At 49.1% G+C, this 19,607-nt stretch overlaps 1 protein-coding gene across 1 annotated transcript in view; it reads left to right on the top strand.

The window, feature by feature from the left end:
• LOC107106595 overlaps positions 1-19,607 on the top strand; it is a 450,486-nt gene that overhangs the window by 86,448 nt on the left and 344,431 nt on the right. The window contains 3 exon segments of the mRNA XM_015406776.1: positions 5,835-6,847; positions 15,455-15,458; positions 16,819-17,556. Coding sequence (XP_015262262.1) covers positions 5,835-6,847; positions 15,455-15,458; positions 16,819-17,556 — 1,755 coding nt within the window.

A 19,607-nucleotide genomic window follows, 5' to 3' on the forward strand; every position in this document is an offset into this window, starting at 1 on the left:
TTGACTCCAGGGGCACCTTTAAGACCAACAAAGTTTTACTCAGGTACAAGCTCTCCCTGCTCTGCGAGGACAGATCTCCACGTCCCCCCCCCCAGTAGCTAGCAATCCAAAACAGTCCAGTGGAGACTGAGCGGTGGGTGTTGCCTTCTGACACACTTCCGGTGATGTCAGGGGGTGTGGCATATGCAAATGAGTTATGCTAATGAGCTCCTGCACCTCTTTTTCTACAAAATGATGCCTGGTGAGTATATTTGTGTGTGTTGTGTGAGCCTGGAAGTCATGATGACTTCTGGTGATCCCTGTTGGGACCAGGATGTTTCAGAGAGGTGGCTTGATAACCTACCTCTGCATCCCATCCCTGGTATTCCTTGGAGGTTGCCCTTCCAAGTACTTGCCAAGGTCAGTCCTGCTTAGCTCCCAATATCTGATAAGATCCGGCTTGCCTGGGCTATCCCGGTCAGGGTCTCTTATGTTCTTAAGACGTTATTGGACTTGAATCTAGCTCCTTGCAGACCAACATGGCTACCCTCCTGAAATGAATTTCTTTAAGGCGCAGAGGCTGGAAGCTCCTGTGTGCTCCTCGTGGGGTGGAGCATGAGAGAGACAGATTTGAGAGAGAAATGAGATTTGTGGTCTTGTGAGAGGATTAGGGCCCCCCCTTTTTTTTACTAGTCCCTGATCCTGTACTTCTGACAGCAATTTGTTTTGAGGGCATCAGGGGATGATAATGCCTTGTCTCCATGTTAATCTTGGTGTAGTGGTTAAGTGCACAGACTCTAACCTGGGAGAACCGCATTTGATTCCCCACTCCTCCACTTGCATCTGCTGGATGACCTTGGGCAAGCCATAGTTCTGACAAGAGCTGTCCTTGAAAGGGCAGTTCTGGAAAGAGCTCTCAGCCCCCCCTCATCACAGGGTGTCTGTTGTGGGGAGGGGAAGGGAACAGAGTTTGTAAGCCGCTCTGAGTGAAGGGTAGGATATAAATCCAATCTCTTCTTCTTCTTTATGCCAGATCAAGTTGTTGCTGAAGGCACCGGAGCACACTAAGCTGGTCTTTTTCCTAGTCAGTGACTCTGGGGAGAGGTGACTAGAAGACTTCCTTCTATTTTGCCCTAAGTTTGGGACTGCCATTATAACTTCTGTCCATACCGTTCGTTAAACCTCTCTGCCTGACCTTGCTGTCTCCCTCCCTTTTCAATCATCGTTATTTGTTTGTGTTCAGGTTTCGAATGGGGCGTCCACAATCCTGTGGCCAATAACCTGGCCCCTTTAAGGCAAAGAACGGTTACACTAAGAACTACCGGCTGAAACTGGAACTTGCGAAGAGCCAGTTCGGTCCGACCCTTGACATCAGTGAAGATGGCCACAGGTCCCAGGAACGTGGTTCTCTGGGGTGCCCAAATGGAGCCAAGAATGAAGAGGGAGACGCAGGACTTAGAGTGTGGGAAGGATGCAGGAAAAGGCCCCCGTGTTGTTCACCCTGGGAGTATGGAGGAATCCTGGGACAGGGCCACCCCCGAGTACGTCAAGCAGGAACCAGAGGCAGGGCCGCATGAGCACTGGGAAGCCCAGTGGCAGCAATTCCTGAAAACGGTTCAGACCCCTCAGTCCGGACAGGGGGCTGCTCAGCTGCCGTGCCTCGCGCCAAGGGATGATTCTCCAGGCGAGGAAGTTTCTGATACTGGGGTGCCACTTTCTGGTGAGAAGGAGACACGGCTGTCGTCCAGTATTGGTGGGGAAACCCAACATCTTGTCGACAACCTCTTGGTCAAAGAGCAAGTAGACAGCCAGAAAGTGAAGGAAGAGACGCTGGCAGAGGGCGACGCCAGCTGGGATGTGGAGCGACGCTGCTTCCGCCAGTTCTGCTACCAGGAGGCCGAGGGGCCCCGGGAGGTTTGCGGAATGCTGCGGGAGCTCTGCTGTCAGTGGCTGCGGCCTGAAGGGAAGACAAAAGAGCAGATCCTGGAACTGGTGGTTCTGGAGCAGTTCCTGAGCGTCCTGCCCCCGGAGATGCAGAGCTGGGTCCGGGAAGGTCGGCCCGAGACTTGTTTTCAGGCGGTGACCCTGGCCGAAGATCTCCTGCTGAGGCAACGAAACCACGAGAGGCAGGAACAAGCGGTGAGCAATTAAAGGTTGTAGTGAGGCCTACAGGCTTTGAAAGGGGATTAGACAGATTCATGGAGGAGAAGTCTATCAGTGACTTCTAGCCATGGTAACTGAGGGGAACCTCCACATTCAGAGGCACTGAGCCTCTGAATCCCAGAGCCAAGGAGGCAACCTCAGGGGAAGGCCTTGGCCTCTATGCCCTGTTGCTGGCCATCCAGAGGAACTGGTTGGCCACTCTGTGAGACAGGATGCTGGACTAGGTGGAACCCCTGGTCTGATCCAGTGGGGCTCTTCTTCTGTTCTTATGTGAGAGGGTTTCAGTCACAACTTGGAACTTGACAAACGGCCTTAACAATTCTACAAGTTTGTCAGGGCAGCAGTGAAGGTCATGGAAGAAGCATCTATTGATAGCTATTGGCCATGGTAGCTCAGTGGATCTTCCATGTTCAAAGGCAGCTTACCTCAGAATACCAGATGCTGGAAGGGAGGTGGCATCAGGGGAGGGATGTTGCTTTTAAGTCCTACTTATGGGCTCTCTGGAGGCTGCTGTGAGCAACAGGATTCCGGACTAGATGGAGCTTCAGTCTGATCCAGTCGGGCTCTCCTGATGTCCTTACAAAGCCTTAAAATAAACCCAGGGTGCATGTTTCTACAAGCAGCCTTGAAAATTAAGAATGGAACCTCCATGTTCAGAGGCAGACTATCTCTAAATACTTATTTGATGTTTGGCAGGGGAGGGCTTTTGCTTTCTGCCCTGCTGGGTGGTTTCCTGGAACCATCTAGTGGCCGACATTGGGAAATGAGATGCTAGACTGGGCCTGACCAGGAAAGCTCTTCTGATGTTTTTACAGATACTTTGACTAAAAGGCTATCACAATCAATGTTCCCTCTAAGCTGTGGAGTCCTGTGAGCAAAAAATCTACTGTGTGAGCTACGTGCATTAAAGTTGTGAGTGAGCAATTTAGCTGCTGCATAAATTAGTTTGCTCCGGAGCCTTCCTTCCTGAGCCAAGACAAAAATGCATGATCCGGAGGCTAAAAAACTGTGAGCTAGCTCACACTAACTCAGCTTAGTGGGAATACTGATCACAATGGAGACAGACTGTATCAAGCCTAAGCTGTTTCAGGCAGGAATCCCCAACCTTTTGGGGGGCGGGTGCACGCACGTGCATGTGCCTAAAAGTCATGGCTAACTTCTGGCAACCCCTAGTGGGGCTTGGATGCAAGGGATGTTCGGGAAGGTGGCTTGCCGTTGCCTGCCCCTGCATCACCACCCTGGCATTCCTTGAAGGCCTCCCATCCAAGTCCTGGCCAGGGTCGGCCCTGCTTAGCGTCCGAGATCTGACGAGTTCGGGCTTGCCTGGGGCTACCCAGGTCAGGGCCCCAAGCTTTTTTGAGTTTGTGGGCACCCTTGGAATTTTAAGAGGGGGGTATAAGCAGCACCCCAAAATTGCTGCCGCAGGAGGTAGAGCCAAATGCAATACCTCCCTCCTCCCTTTGCAAAAGAATTGCAGAAGGGGAATAAAAAGAATGAAGAACTAAGCTCGAAGGTGAAAGAGAAGGGGGAGTTTTAAAAAACTAAAGCTTGAACAGGGAATGCCCAAAGATAGCTCGAGTGCTTACCAGTCCTCCTGATCATCCAATAGCTATTGTCGCCATGGAAAAACCATTTCTTTGAATGCCAGCTGCCAATGACGAGCCCTGCCTCCCAGTAGCCCCACCTACTTTCTGAAAAGCTTGACAGGCCTCAGGGTGCCACGTTGGGGGACTGGCGGGTGCCATGTTGGGGAACCCTGGGGATTTGGTTATCACCCGCGTCTTGAATTGTTCTTGGAAAATACCAAAGAACCAACTGTTGTGGTCCATCACATTCGGTAACTCCTGAAGCTTCCAACCCATTTCTAAGGCTCCGGGTTAAGAATTTAGGGTGTGCTGCTGTCACAGCCTGAATCCTGGCCGTTATTTCTTCCCCAAGTCCTGTTTCTTTCACGCGGAATGCTTTCCCCACTGCTGTTCCAGGTGTCATGGCAGCTGAAGGAGGAAGGGGCCGATTTCCCAGAGGCAGAGGGGGCTCCCTCGGAGTCCTGCGAGTGGCCGCCCTTCCGAGAGATCAAGCAGGAGGACGATGGGGTCACCACCATGCTGGGTAAGGCTTTTTTTTTTTGGGCTAGGTGCTCTGAATTCCTGAAGCCGAACTGCATAAATGCCACTGATGCAAAAATTAAACGTCCGTTTTAAAGGCCACAAATGCTTTCGCACGTGCCAAATAATGCGCTTTCTATCCATTTTCAGTGCCTTTCGCAAATGGATTTTACTGTGTGAAATGGCAAAATCCGCTCGGAAAGGATCACTAAAGTGCATTGAAAGGGGATTGAAAGTGCATTATACGGCATGTGTGAAAGCCCCCCATGTTTCTATTGAGTGCTGCTTGTATGGATGAGGCAAGGTTTTCTCCTGAATGGAGCCAATTCATATCAGAAACTGGGTTTTCAACTTTAACCACCCTGATCATAAAATAAATTGATTTATTAAATCCTTCAAAGAGCTCAGGGTCTCATAAATGATTGACTCCTCCATTTCATCCACACAACACCCCTCTGAGACAGTTTAGCCTGAGAAGATGTGACTGGCCCAAGGCTATCCAGTGAGCTTCCATAGTAGGTATATGAAAAAAAAATCCGTGAAAATAACTAGACCATGAATCTATAACTAGAAATTTATTACATAAATATATTAATTCAAATCACTTAAAGAAAACTCTCAAGTGCACCCACCAAAGTCACCTAAGTGCTAACTGAAGAACTATATATCTAATATTCTAGAAACTCTCATCAAGTCACTGAACAATATATATTATGACCATTTAGTCATTATATAATGAAACAAAATGGTCCCAGTACATAGAGTAACAAACTTGCACTGTTTTTTTAAAGACGTAGTCCGATCAGGGCTCATTAAATGGTGAATACTCAGCTTCACAGTTCAGTTTTCAGTGCTCCATAGAGTGTTTGTTCAGACCTCCGCTTGTATAGCCTTCAGCTTGCAGCTTTAGCCTTCAGTCTATAGCTTTTAAGTTTCACCTGCTTTGAGTGTCAGATTAGCCTTACAAACTTGCCGGCTTCCATACTCGTTTCACATTCGCTTCCTCAGAGAGAGAATACATTCCAACAAAAAATACAACTTTACAAAGATTGGCAAAACATCACTTTCAGCATAGCTCCGGGACCCAACTCAGTTGACTTTGGTGGGTGTACTTGAGAGTTTTCTTTAAGTGATTTGAATTAATAATATATTTATATAATACATTTCTAGTTATATGTTCATGGTTTAGTTATGTTCATGGGATTTTTTTTCATATACCTACTCTTATATCTGTGTTTCTCTTTTGCTTTTTGTGTTTCAGTGAGCTTCCATGGCAGGGTGGGGATTTGAACCTGGGTCTCCAATACCACACTGTCTTTCTATGGTAAAGCCACTCGTTCTCTCCTTATTCCCACAGGTGATGAGAGGGCATTTTGGAAGGAGAGTAATCAGCCAGAAACTTCTGGAGAGCTTGAGCTTCACTGGATGCTGCCAGGCCAAGCGGGACAGAACTTTCCCCATTATTCTGACCTGGGAGAAGCTTCTGAGGACCAACAAGAGACTCTCTCTGACAAAGGCAAGTCCATTTATTTCCAGCAAAGTTTTGAACAGCTCCACGAAATTCCTGCAGTCCAGCAACGAATCCTCAAGGGTGAGACCTGCACAGAGTGTGGGAAGTCTTTCCGATGCAAGGCAGAATTGACCGAACATCAGCGCATGCATTCGGGAGAGAAACCCTACACATGCTTGGAGTGTGGGAAAAGCTTCTGCCGAAGAAATGTTCTCGTCGCTCATCAGAGGATCCACACGGGGGAGAAACCTTTCAACTGCCTGGACTGTGGGAAAAGCTTCAATCAGCGATCACATCTAACGGCACACGAGCGGACCCACACTCAAGAGAAACCATTCGCCTGTCCCGACTGCGGGCAGAGTTTTAGCAGGAGGACTGGACTCGTGGCTCATCAGCGAATTCACACAGGGGAAAAGCCCTACAGCTGCCTCGACTGTGGGAAAAGCTTTCGTCAGAGGTTCGACCTGATCCGGCATCAGAGGATCCACACAGGCGAGAAACCACACGAATGCCCCGACTGCTCGAAAAGCTTCCGGAACAAGTCAGCTTTCCTCGTCCACCGGAGGATCCACACAGAGGAGAAGCCGTACCCATGCTCGGGTTGCGGGAAGAGCTTCCGGCATCGCACCAACCTCCTTGCGCACGAAAGAATCCACACAGGGGAGAAGCCGTACAAGTGTACTGAATGCGAGAAGAGGTTTGGAGACGGGTCTTCCTTGATGAAGCACAAGCGAGCTCACACGGGAGAGAAACCATACAAATGTTTGGAGTGTGGGAAAAGCTTTTCTCAAAATGCCGGCCTGCTCCAGCATGAGAAGATTCACACTGGAGAGAAACCCTTTGAATGCTCCGACTGCCCGAAAAGCTTCCGGGATAGATCGGCATTCATCGTTCACCAGCGGACCCACACGCATGAAAAACCGTACCATTGCTCGGGTTGCGACAAGAGCTTCAGCCATCGTTCCAACCTTCTGAAACATGAGCGGATCCACACGGGGGAGAAGCCGTACAAGTGTTTGGAATGTGGGAAGAGCTTCACCCAGAAACCAAACCTCCTTGTGCATGAGAGAACGCATTCAAAAGAGAAAGTGTCAAATTGATCTCAGGGTCTGGGGTGGGGGGTGGGGAGGAAACAGTGACTTTGTACTTATAAAATCCCTCAAGGTAAGTAAACATACGGAGCTGTCGTGTCTAGAGCATTTCTGGAGAAGACTGACACTACAGTTATGAAACGTTTTAGGTGGGAAAAGTGGTGTGTGATTTTGTGTGTGTGCGTCATTGTGGAAGACCGAATGGGGGGCGGGGGGCAATGGGGGAGTGTATGCCTTTTTTGAAAAGGGTACGCGGCTATTAAAAATCATTTCACCAGCTGCTTCTGTGCTTTTTTCATTACCTAATTATAAGGCTTAGAATTGGTATCATGCTTTCAAGTGTACAAAGGAACAAACTTATATTATCTTACTGTACTCCTAACAAGCAACCTTGGAAGGTACACAAGAGCGTAAGCTAAGAGAAGCCATGTCATAAGAACATAAGAGATACCAATGTTGGATCAGGCCAAAGGTCCATCCCGTCCAACACTCTGTATCACGCATTGGCCAGAAGTACCAGCTGCCATCAGGAGGTCCAGCAGGGGGGCCAGGACATTAGAAGCCCTCCCACTGTTGACCCCCCCCCAAGCACCAAGAAGACAGAGCATCACTTGCCCCAGAGCCCCTCTCTATACCTTGTGGCTAATAGCCACTGATGGACCTCTGCTCCATATGCTTATCTAATTCCCTTTTGAAGCCGTCCATGCTTGTAGCCGGATCAGGCCAGTGGCCCATCCAGTCCAACACGCATCTGTGCCACACAGAAGCCAAGACCCAGGGGCCATCAGGATGTCCACCAGTGGGGCCAGAACTCCAGAAGCCCTCCCCCTGTGGCCCCCCCAAGCATCAAGCACCAAGAATACCGAGCATCACTGCCCTAGACATTAAGGTAGGTCATTATCAACCCCGTAGAGATCAGAGCCCTGCGGGACCTCCAGCAACTCCACAGGGCTGTGAAAACAGAGCTTTTTGGCCGGGCGTTTCAGTAGAAAAGACCCTATATCGGCTGTGCTGCACTTTATTATACGACACCACCAAGTTTAAATGGTTTTAACTGTATTTATTTAATTGGAAACGAGCTGAGCTATTTTATTGAGTTGTATTTTATGTATGTATTTATGCTGGTTTTATAATTGTTGTAAGCCGCCCTGAGCCGCTTCGGCGGGAGGGCGGTATAGAAATCTAACGAATAAATAAAAATAAATAAATAGTGCAGATGCGGGGGTTGACTGAGGCTGCCAAAGAGAACGGCATGCCAAAAGCCATCTAGTAAACTGTAAAAAGGTTTCCCTTGCTCGAAAGCCAGTCGAGTCTGACTCTAGGGTTGCGGTGCTCATCTCCGTTTCCAAGCCGAAGAGCCAGCGCTGTCCGAAGACGTTTCCGTGTTCATGTGGCCGGCATGACTAAACACCAAGGCGCACAGAAGGCTGTTACCTTCCCACCGAAGTGGCCCCTATTTATCTACTTGCAGTTTCTTGCTTTCAAACTGCTAGGTTGGCAGGAGCTGGAACTAGAGATGGGAGCTCACTCCGTCATGCGGCACACTCGGGTCTCAAACTGCTGAACTACTGACCTTCCGCTACAGCCTGCAGTTCAACGTCTTAACCACTTGAGCCACCGCAGCTCCTAAAAAAAATTGACTTGTTTATTTATGTTGCATGGTAGGCTTTGCCTTGGTCTCTTCTAATGCATCTTTACTTGTGCATGGGTAAATCTTGTTAATTGTGGCTAGGAATGCACAAACAAGATTACGAAGATCCAGTTGCTGATAGATCAAGATGAGTCCCTGCGTTTGTCTGTAGCAGTAGAAAAGAGCAAGAGTCCAGTAGCACCTTAAAGACCAACAAAATTTGTGACAGGGTGGGAGGTTTTTGTGAGTCATAAGAACATAAGAACGAGAAGCCAATGCTGGATCAGGCCAACGGCCCATCCAGTCCAACACTCTGTCACATAGTAGCCAAAAATACCAGGTGCCCCATCAGGAGGTCCAGCAGTGGGGCCAGGACATTAGAAGCCACTGCTCACTTCTTCAGGTACAGCTAGAATGAGGCTTCCCAACTTCCAGGTGAGGCCCAAACACATCCCAGAACTACAACTGTGGCCATAAGACTGCCAACCTCCTGGTGAGGACAGGACTGGAGATCTACAGTTCCAACTGACTTCCAGACTACAGAGATCAGTTTCCCTGGAGAAAATGGCTGCTTTGGAGGGTGGGCCTTTAGCTTGCCTTGCCAACCTGGGGGCACGGCCTGTACTTGTCCGAGAAGTACCACTTCTCTCCAGAGATCAGTTCCCCTGGAAGAAATGGCCACTCCAGAGGGTGGATTGTATGGAAACACACAAACCCCGCCTTGTGTAGGGGCTTGCACTAGATGACCCTGGAGGTCCCTTCCAACTCTGATTCTATGAATGCTACCTTCCCCAGGCAACCCCCTCCAAAACTCCAGGGATTTCCTAGACTGGAGCTGGCAACCCTAAAACAAGGCAGCTTCAGGATAAGAAAGAGCAAAATCATAGTCTGAGGGGGTGCAATTTCACGTGTCCTTAATTCCTTTTCTGGAAGGCAATGCATGGGAAGTTCCTACATGCTAAACAAGTGGGCTACCGACTTCTCAGGCGAGCCTCCCCCCACAACCAATCCCCTCTCCGGCAGCCTGGGAATTGTAGTTTTGGAGAATACGTAGTCTAGTAAAGCTTTGAAAATGCCCTTGCTGGGCGATCCTTTGTGCGAAAGTCTCCCCGTCTCTCTCGCTCCCCCCCCCCACCGCCACTTGCATTCTCCCAGGAACCCTAGAAATGTACTCTAATGTTTTCTAATGGAGCCCATGCAAGTCAATTGGCATTCCTGGCTCCCTTTATTTCCAATGGGTCTTCCAGCGTCTCCCATTGTTTCCAATGGGCAATCCTGTCCTTCCTTTTAGTACATCCCCTGTAGAACAAATAGAACAAAGCTTGAGTTCAGTGGCACCGTAGTGGGTCTTCAAGGTGCCACTGAACTCAAGCTTCGTTCCGCTGCTTCAGACCAGCCCGGCTGCCCGCACCTGGGTCTGGGAACTGTCGTTCTTAAGGGAGCTTTCCCATGGAAAAATCTCTCCCAGGGATTCCTGCCTCGCAGAGTGAAGCGCCCCCTCTTTCTGCCGCCTTTGTTTCTCCCGGCGGCTGGACCAGGTAGCAAGGACCAGGCAGGCGGCACCCCCGATCGCTGGAATTTCTCTCCAAGTGGCAGGGAGGGGGGAGGGCATTCCAAAAGACCGAGTGAGCCATCGTGGAATCAAGCCGAGTTGAGCAAGTCGATTCCTGGAAAGACTTGAAGATGAAGAGGGGGCGAGGGCGGCCAGTCTTACAACGCTCCCTCTAAGCTGTGGAGTCTTGCGAGCAAAATTTCTACTTTGTGAGCTACTGGCAGTAAAGTTGTGAGCGAGCGATTCGGCTACTGCATTAATTAGTTTGCTCTGGAGCCCTCCTTCCTGAGCCGAGACAAAAATGTGTGAGCCGGAGGCTAAAAAACGGTGAGCTAGCTCACACTCACTCAGTTTAGGGGGAACAATGCAGTGCCTGCCAGACCCCAGGCGCTCCTCCTCCTCCTCCACCAAATCATCCCCTCTTACCCGCAAAGGGGCCGGAAATAAACGCGACATGCCAACCTCACCCAGAACCAGAAGTGATGCGAGCACGTCGGGGTGGGGGTGGGGCGCTTTGGCTTTTGGGCAAAACTCTACGATTTGACGCCAATCGTAGCATAGAGTTCTGCCCCCAAACCAGGGCGTCCCTCCCGACGCCCTCACGTCACTTCCGGGTGCTCCTCCCCGATCCCATTCCCGCTCTGCCCCCCCTCCCCTCTCTCCACCCAGGAAAAGTCAGTCTAAGGAGGGGAAACAAAGTAGGAGGTTTAAATGTCAAAAAACTGGAAGGGATCTTTTTGGCAGGGGCTCCGGTGACTTAAAAGGGACCGGAGGTGGTTTGGAAACGCCTGGAGATTTGGGGGTTGAGCCTGAGGAGGGCGGGGTCTAGGGAGGGGAGAGGCTAGAGTGATGCATGATGCCTTCCAGTCCCCCTTAGTTTTTCTTTTTTCCTTATTTTGTATTTCTTGTATCTGCTACGCGTGTGCATGTGTAGGGGTGTGTGTATGTGTGTGTGCATGCGTGCCTGGAAGTCATCATACTTGAAGACAAGGAACGGTCAGAGAGGTGGCTTGCTGTTACCTGCCTCTGCGTCACGGCCCTGGCATTCCTTGGAGGTCGCCCTTCCAGGTACTTGCTAGGGCCAGCCCTGCTCAGGTCTGACCAGATGGGGCTTGCCTGGGCTATCTAGGTCAGGGCAGAGTGCGCCTTTCAAAAGTGGCCATTTTCTCCAGGCGAACAGTCTCTGATGCCTGCCGATCAGTTGTAATAGTGGGGGGATCTCCAGCTACGACCTGAAGGTCGGCAAACCTATTTCGAGAGTCAGGGACTGCAGTGCAAAAGAGACCCCAGACAGACCCCTGATATAGCTTGGCTGGAAAGAGCTGCTATGACTTATTTTCACCACTGTATTCTCATGAAGATAGGCTCAGGTGGGGTCGCCATGTTGGTCTGAAGCAATAGGACAAAGGGTGAGTCCAGTGGCACCTTTGAGACCAACAAAATTTTATTTTTGATAGAAGCTTTCCTGTGCACACACGCTTCTTCAAACACCTGAAGAAGTATCTTATCTAGTGTGCACGCAAATGAAAGCTTATAGCCAAAATTAAACTTTGTTGGTCTTAAAGGTGCCGCTGGACTCACACTTTGTTGTATTCTTATGGGTTTTGTTGCGGTGAAGCCTTTGACTCCTATTGGCTGAACTGAGGTGATGGGCGTGGAATGTTCGCCATTCTAATGTTCCAACTGTTTTGGGGGACGGCAAAGCCGTAGGGATGTTTGTAGTCCAATTCTCTGACAGAAGGGGAAGTTGTATATTTGGCTGGGGTTAAAACTGTTCATGTGGGCTTTAACTGTTGCAGATAGGCTGAGGACTAAAACAGTGTCCCAAGAAACAGAAGACCTAAGTCCCCCACTATACATGATGATAAAGCCAGTAACATTTGTTATTCTGTCATGAAGCAGGTTCCTGGGAGAAGCAGTATGATTTTTTGTAAATAAATAGTCAAAATTCAGTCCCCAGTGCTTCCAGTGAAGCACCTTCTGTGCTGGAGAGCCAGTGTCAGTACTGAGCTCAATAGACCGATGGTCTGACTCACTCTAAGGCAATTTCAGACTATCCTGCCTGATTCAGAATTTTTCTTCCTCAGGCTGACTTGTCACCACCCTCCTTTCCAGAATAAAAATTTGCACTCTGGATGCCCAATCTTTTGCAGCGGGAGTTGGTGGGAATCCATCCAATAAAGGCCAACTCTGGCCTGAGAAGAAAAATTGTGGTACAGCAGATGGATGCATCCGATTTTGGCCTCCGCTTCGTGTCTGCACTGGATCCAGGAGTGAAGATGGAGGAATGGGACCTAACAGGCCCAGAACCGGGAAAGGATGCAGACAAAGGCCCTCACGTCACTCAGGCTGGGAGTATGAAGGGATTCATGGAAGGGGTTGCACCCGATCGTATGAAACAGGAATTGGAAACCGGGCTCCATGAGCGATGGGAAGCCCAATGGCAACAGTTTCTGAAAACAGTTCAGTCGCCATGGTCTGGACAGGGAGACACAAAGCCACCGGGCCTTGTGCCGAGGGATGATTCTCCACAGGAGGGCATCTCCAGTCTAAGGCCACAGCCTCCCAAACAGAGGGTGACCCAGCTCCTTGGCAGAAAGGCCCAGCTCAGTGGTAGAAACTTGTCAGCCAGAACCGATACAGATGATAAAAGTGTGAAGGAAGAAAACCTGGATGTGGAGGCCACCCGCCAGCACTTCCGGCAGTTCGGCTACAGAGAGGCCTATGGGCCCCGAGAGGTTTGCAGCCGTCTCCAGGAGCTTTGCTATTCTTGGCTGAGGCCCGAGAGACGGACCAAGGAGCAGATCCTGGAGCTGCTGATCCTGGAGCAGTTCCTGACTGTCCTGCCCACGGGAATCCAGAACTGGGTCAAGGAGGGGAGTCCGACGTCTTGTGCACAGGCAGTGGCCCTGGCAGAAGATTTTCTGCGGCAGCGGAGACAGGGGAACTGGAGAGAGCAGGTGAGAACTTTTCATGCCCTCCCTGGGGGGGCTCAGCAATATAGTTCGGGGTATGAACTCTGGGTGGCTCAAGTGGTTAAGATGCTGAACTGCAGGCTGTGGAAGGTCGGTAGTCCAGCAGTTCGAGACCCGGGTGCCGCATGACGGGGTGAGCTCCCATCTCTAGTTCCAGCTCCTGCCGACCTAGCAGTTCGAAAGCAAGACATTGCAAGTATTATTATAATTACATTCCATTTGTATACCGCTCACCTCCTGAGAGCTCTGAGTGGTTTACATTTACATTATACAACACATCCTGCCTAGGGCTACACATACAATGAAGGGGTGTGTGACTGGCCTAGTAGATAAATAGGTACCACTTCGGTGGGAAGGTAACAGCGTTCCGTGCGCCTTGGTGTTTAGTCGTGCCGGCCACATGACCACGGAAACGTCTTCGGACAGCGCTGGCTCTTCGGCTTGGAAACGGAGATGAGCACCGCAATCCTAGAGTCGGATTCGACTGGCTTTCAAGCAAGGGAACCTTTACCTTTATGAACTCTGGGACTGCAGCCCAATTAAAGGAACCTAGATTGATTGGTTCTGTGAGTTTCAATTCATTTATGGAGCATTTCGTAATTTAACGCCATGTTTAGGTGCATCGATTAGGAAGTGGCAACTTTTAGTCAGTCCAAATGCAGTGCTCGAATTATCCACCTAACTTTTCCGACAGCAGTTCCACTACTTTTTTGAGGTTACGTAAGAACATAGAAAGAGCCCTGCTGGACCAGACCAGTGGTGCATCTAGTCCAGCATCCTGTCTCACACAGTGGCCAAACAGTTCCTGCGGAAGGCCAACAACAGAGTGCAGAGGCTGAGGCCTTCCCTTCATGTTGCCTCCTGGCACTGGGATTCAGCAGTTTATTGCCTTGGAATGTGAATGTCCCCCTCCGTCACCATGGCTAGTAGCTGCTGATGGATAAACACATGGAGCAGAGATCCATCAGTGGCTATGAGTCTCAAGGTATAGAGCAGTGGTGGCGAACCTATGGCACGGGTGCCAGAGGTGGCACTCAGAGCCCTCTCTGTGGGCACGCATGCCATTGCCCCAGCCAGGCCCAGACCACTATTAAAGTGTCGAATTCTCTGCCAAATAATTTTAAGTAAATGAAAGCATTTGGGATTGCTTTCCGTACTTTGTTTGGATCATCTTAAGTTAATGTATGAGTTGTTTTTTCTAAAGTAAAACCTCAGTATTCAGGTTAGATTGCCGTGTTGGCACTTTGCAATAAATAAGTGGGGTTTGGGTCGCAGTTTGGGCACTTGGTCTCTAAAAGGTTCGCCATCACTGGTATAGAGGGAACACTCTGTCTGGGGCAGTGATGCTCTGTATTCTTGGTGTTTGGGGGGCAACAGTGGGAGGGCTTCTGGGGTTCTTCTGGCCCCACTGCTGGACCTCCTGATGGCACCTGGCTTTTGGCCACTGTGTGACACAGACTGTGGGACTGGGTGGGCCACTGACCTGGTCCAACATTGGCTTCACGTATGTTCTTATGACGTCTCCGCCAGATTGGTTACACAGGTGGCACAAGATGCCTAGCTTTTTTCAAGTGCATGGAGTGGGAGGGCGTGTGGATTTGTTTAAGGACCACACACGGCATTGGAGCACTGTCAGAATGTATTTAATCCATCTGTCTTGTTCCTGAAGATTTTCAAAATGGGGAGAGTCACACAATTGCTTTTGCAGATCCCTGAGGGTCAAGCTCCCATTGACTGAACAGGACCAGGAGCCAGAAGCTCTTTTTGTGAATGGAATTGTTGCTGCTTTTTTCAGGTGCTGTGGATATCGGAGGAAGTGGCGTCTACTCCTCCAGAGCCCGAGAGGACGGCGTCTGATGCCTGGCAGACGTTGGTCTTCAGAGAGGTCAAAGAAGAGGATGAGGAAGATGCGAGCTCTGTAGGTAAAGAAAGCCTTGCGTTGCACTTGTTAGGATTTGTAGAAACAAATCTCTCTTTCCTTTGGTATGGCTTTTTAATTAGCAATAATCAGGGCTATTTTGGGGCAGGTACGCACAGGAACGGAGTTCCGGCTGGCTCCCAAGTTAGCCACGCCCAGCAGGAACTCATTAGCATAATAGGCCACACCCAACAGCAGGAACTCATTTGGATTGGCTACATTAGGGGTGTGGCCTAACATGCAAAGGAGTTCCTGCTACAAAAAAGGGCCCTGGGTTTTGACAACAAACAAGGTAAACAGAATAAGAAGCAAAAGGTGGGTGTGGCTGGATGACCACACTTCTGGTAACGTGGGTGCGGCTTAATATGCTAATGAGTGGCGTAGTCAGGGGTGTGGCCTAATATGCTAATGGGTTTCTGCTGGTGGGTGTGGCCTATTATGCTAATGAGTTCCTGCTGGACTTTTTCTACAAAAAAAGCCCTGGCAATAATACTCATGTGAATATAAGGAATTGCCTTATACCTAGTCAAGCTATGTACCTGGAGATTTTGGGGATGGAGCCTGAGGAGGTTGAGGTTTGGGGAGGAGAGGGTGAAGTCTGGGAGAGGAGGGATCTTAGCAGGGTATAAAGCCCACCTTCCAAAGCAGCCATTTTCTCCAAGGGAACTGGTCAATTGTAATAGCAGGGGATCTCCAGGTGCCGCCTGGAGGGTGGCAACCACACTGCCATGGGAAGTAGATGCAACCACAAAATGGGTGCCACAAGAGGTGGAGCCACACCTACACACAGAGGAATCCCAAATACAGGAGACAAGAGGAGTAATTTTTTAAAAATACCCTAGGAAAGAGGAGTGAGGGTGAATAAAACCAATACTGTGGTGGTGGCGGCTGTCAAAACAATATTATTCTAATCTACACAACCAATCAGATTGGAAGCCCTGTTGGGCAGGAGCCCAGCCCAGTTTCTAAAACTACTTGGTGGGTTCCAGGATAAGTGCTGGCAGGCACCATGGAGAGCCAGTTTGATGTAGTGGTTAGGAGCGCGGAATCTATAATCTGGGAGAATCAGGTTTGATTCCCCACTCCTCCACATGCAGCTGCTGGTGTGACCTTGGGTCAGTCACAGGTTCTTTCAGAGCTGTTCTCTCAGGAGCAGTTTCTGTCAGAGCTCTCTCAGCCCCACCTACCTCACAGGGTGTCTGTTGTGGGGAGGGGAAGGGAAAGGAGATTGTAAGATGCTCTGCGACTCCTTCGGGTAGTGAAGGGCGGGGTACAAATCCAATCTCCTCCTCCTCTCCTCCTCCTCCTCCTCCTCCTGTCCTACACCTTGTTTATCCAAGATAACATAGTTGAATATCTTTTACACTCTTCCAACTCAATGCAATTAATGTTCCTGCAGTAAGAAAGAATCTTGGGCCGTACATCTATGAACATTAGGAGTATATCCTCATAAAAAGCCCAGCAAAAAAAATATCTTGGGGCTTGTAGCATTTCACATCCTGTTATTTGAGTAATTTCATTGAGTGTCTTTCCCCCAAATATTGTTTGACTGGTAGGCATTCCCGAAACACCAGGCCTTAATTTCTAGCTCTGATCTAAAGTTTCTTTTTCACCCTCTCCCAGGAAATCACTCATTTTAGGATTCTCTTCTTCAAGCAGGTGATGTGAGTTCTTGCGAGAAGGAGAAAAACCAGTCAGAAAACTGTGAGGGACTCCGGCCCTGTGGGATGCTGCTACCAGGAAAAGAGGATCTGAACCCTTCCCAGGGTTCCGAGAGCTGGCAGGTAAAGTCCCTAGATAAGGACAGAGAAGCCCCCGTTGGCTATCCCCGAGTCTATGAGCACCTCCACCAGAGACCAGTGGAGCAAACAGCCTTCAAGAGTGGGAAAGAAAAGGTCTGCCTTGAATGCGGGAAATCTTTTCGGTGGCAAGCAGAGCTGATTGCACATGAAAGGACACACACAGGCGAGAAGCCGTACGAGTGCTTAGACTGTGGCCGGAGCTTCAGTTACAAATCTCGCTTGATCGCGCATAAGAAAATGCACACGGGGGAGAAGCCGTACAAATGCCCAGATTGTGGGAAAAGCTTCAGCCGGCAGCCCCACCTGATTGCACACGAGCGGGTCCACACAGGGGAAAAGCCCTATGTGTGCACAGACTGCGGCAGGAGCTTCAGCGACAGGTCGAATTTAAACACTCACAAAAGGACCCACACAGGGGAGAAGCCGTATCGGTGCTCGCATTGCGGGAAAAGCTTCAGCCAGAGCTCGACTTGCATGAAACACGAGCGGATCCACACGGGAGAGAAGCCGTACAAATGCACCAGCTGTGGAAAGAGCTTTTGCCAGCGATCACAGCTGATCAACCATGAGAGAATCCACACTGGTGAGAAGCCGTACAAATGCTCTGTGTGCGGGAAACCGTTCAGCCGGAGGACAGACCTGGTGACTCATCAGAGGCGACACACAGGGGAGAAGCCATATAAATGCCTGGAGTGCGGATGGAGCTTCAGTGCGGGATCCAGCCTGAAAGAACATAAGTGGACCCATACAGGGGAGAGAGCACATAAATGTACCTACTGTGGGAAAAGTTTCACCCAGATGACCGAGCGCATGAAGCACGAAAGAACCCATGTGCAAGAATAACTGCGGAATGGGGCAGAACACATTTTCTATTCGGGATTGCAATTATTTAAAAAAATTGAAAACATAAAAAAAAGAATGGAGTAAAGAACGTCGTCTCAGCCTAAGTGTTCTGCACTCAGATGTTTCAGGGCAAATTAAATTCTCTCTCAAGATAAGCTGACATGGGTCTGTGGCTCAGGGACAGTGCATGCTATGTTGGTAGTTAGCTTTTTAAGCTAAAGAGTTTTATGGGTGCAGGTTTTGGTAAAGACCATCTCTGCCTGAGACCCTGGAAAGCAACTCCTGGTGGTGGTGGAAAGTGCCATCGAGTCTCAGCTGAATTATGGTGGTGACCAATGTTCCCTCTAAGCTATGGAGTCTTGTGAGCAAAAATTCTACTTTGTGAGCTGCCGGCATTAAAGTTGTGAGCCAGCGATTTGGCTACTGCATAAGTTAGTTTGCTCCGGAGCCATCCTTCCTGAGCGAAAACAAAAATGTGTGAGCTGGAGGCTAAAAAACTGAGCTAGCTCACACTAACTCAGCTTAGAGGGAACACTGGTGGTGACCCCGTAGAGTTTTCAAGGCAAGAGACATTCGGAGGTGGTTTGCCATGGCCTGCCTCTGCGTCATGACCCTGGTATTCCTTGGTGGTCCTCCCATCCAAGTACCAAACCGGGCCGACCCTGCTTTGCTTCTGATATAAGAACTTAAGAACATAAGAGACGCCAATGTTGGATCAGGCCCATCTAGCCCAACACTCTGTGTCACACAGTGGCCAGAAATACCAGGTGCCCCATCAGGAGGTCCATCAGATGAGACCAGGCTAGCCTGAGCCGTCCAAGTTTTCTGCCTAAGACCCTAGAAAGCAACCACTAGTGAGAATAATATGGAGCAAAATGGACAAAGGGGCTAATATAGTATGCTGATGTGAGTAGACAACACAGTCCTTAATAGACCAAGGATCTCATTCAGTGTAAGATAAATTCATATGAAGATAAGTTGAACCGGGAGAGGAGGATTATGGGAGGCTGGATGGCAGATTTCCTTTTGCGTAATGTATAGTTAAATGCAGCCTGTTGCTCACCAGTGCTCTCTTATTTATAAATGCTAAACACGAAAAAAATGATATATGGGAAAAAATAAAAGATAAACTCGTTCTGTGTGTTTGTTGATGTGAGATCCAAATTAATTCAAATGCATTGTGACTTCTGTTCTTTTAGTTTTTACCAGGAAACCATGCGGAAAACTTTCAGAGAGTTAATTATCTTTTATGGACAATAGAAATAATTATCTTTATTAGGCAAAAAAAAAGGTAAATACAAACATGAACATTAACTCTGCAGCTGCCCAAGCAAGTGCCAATAAAATCAAATCTCCTAACATTTTCCAACCATATCTGAATAAGTAAAATTTTAAGACAGATAAACTGCCTTTAGTGATTTTATGTAAACCTGAGTCATCCACACAAACAGAAATCTCACCTAATGTCTTCTGAGACTTACATCCAGAGAAATCTCACCTGCCTATAACATCAATGTGATTATATAGACAAACAGCAATCTTATCTTATGCTAGATCTTTCCGTCTTAAACATGTGCTTGTGGGGCATGCCTACACGTATATGTTTCTCCACTGTGGCTATTGTTTCTCCATGACTTGTAGCTGATTCATCTGTTAGGAGTTTATATATGAATAACGGGCAGTACGTAACGCCATTTTGACTTTAAAGCCCCTACCCGGACACTCCACAGGAAAGGCCTGTCCTTGTGGGAGGGAAGGGGGGAGAGGGAGGGAAGCTGCAGCCGCTGCAGCCCTTGCCCTGGAGCCTTTGATTGGATTAGCAGGCGGGCCCCTCCAGGCCCACTCTCTAAAAAGTCCTTAGCTACGGGGCTGCGCCAGACTCTCTTAATCACTCAGCCATTTCATGTTTTAACCTGTGTCCTAGACTCAGAACTCTGAGCATGAGATTTCTGTGGTGAATGTCAATAAATCAAAAGTAGGTTTGCACCTTACAGAGCTAATGTTTTAAGCATGTTTTTATTTTAAGTAAAAAAAACCCC

This window comes from Gekko japonicus, unplaced genomic scaffold (genome assembly GCF_001447785.1).
Source record: "Gekko japonicus isolate JY-2015 unplaced genomic scaffold, Gekko_japonicus_V1.1 scaffold542, whole genome shotgun sequence".
NCBI lineage: Eukaryota > Metazoa > Chordata > Lepidosauria > Squamata > Gekkonidae > Gekko > Gekko japonicus.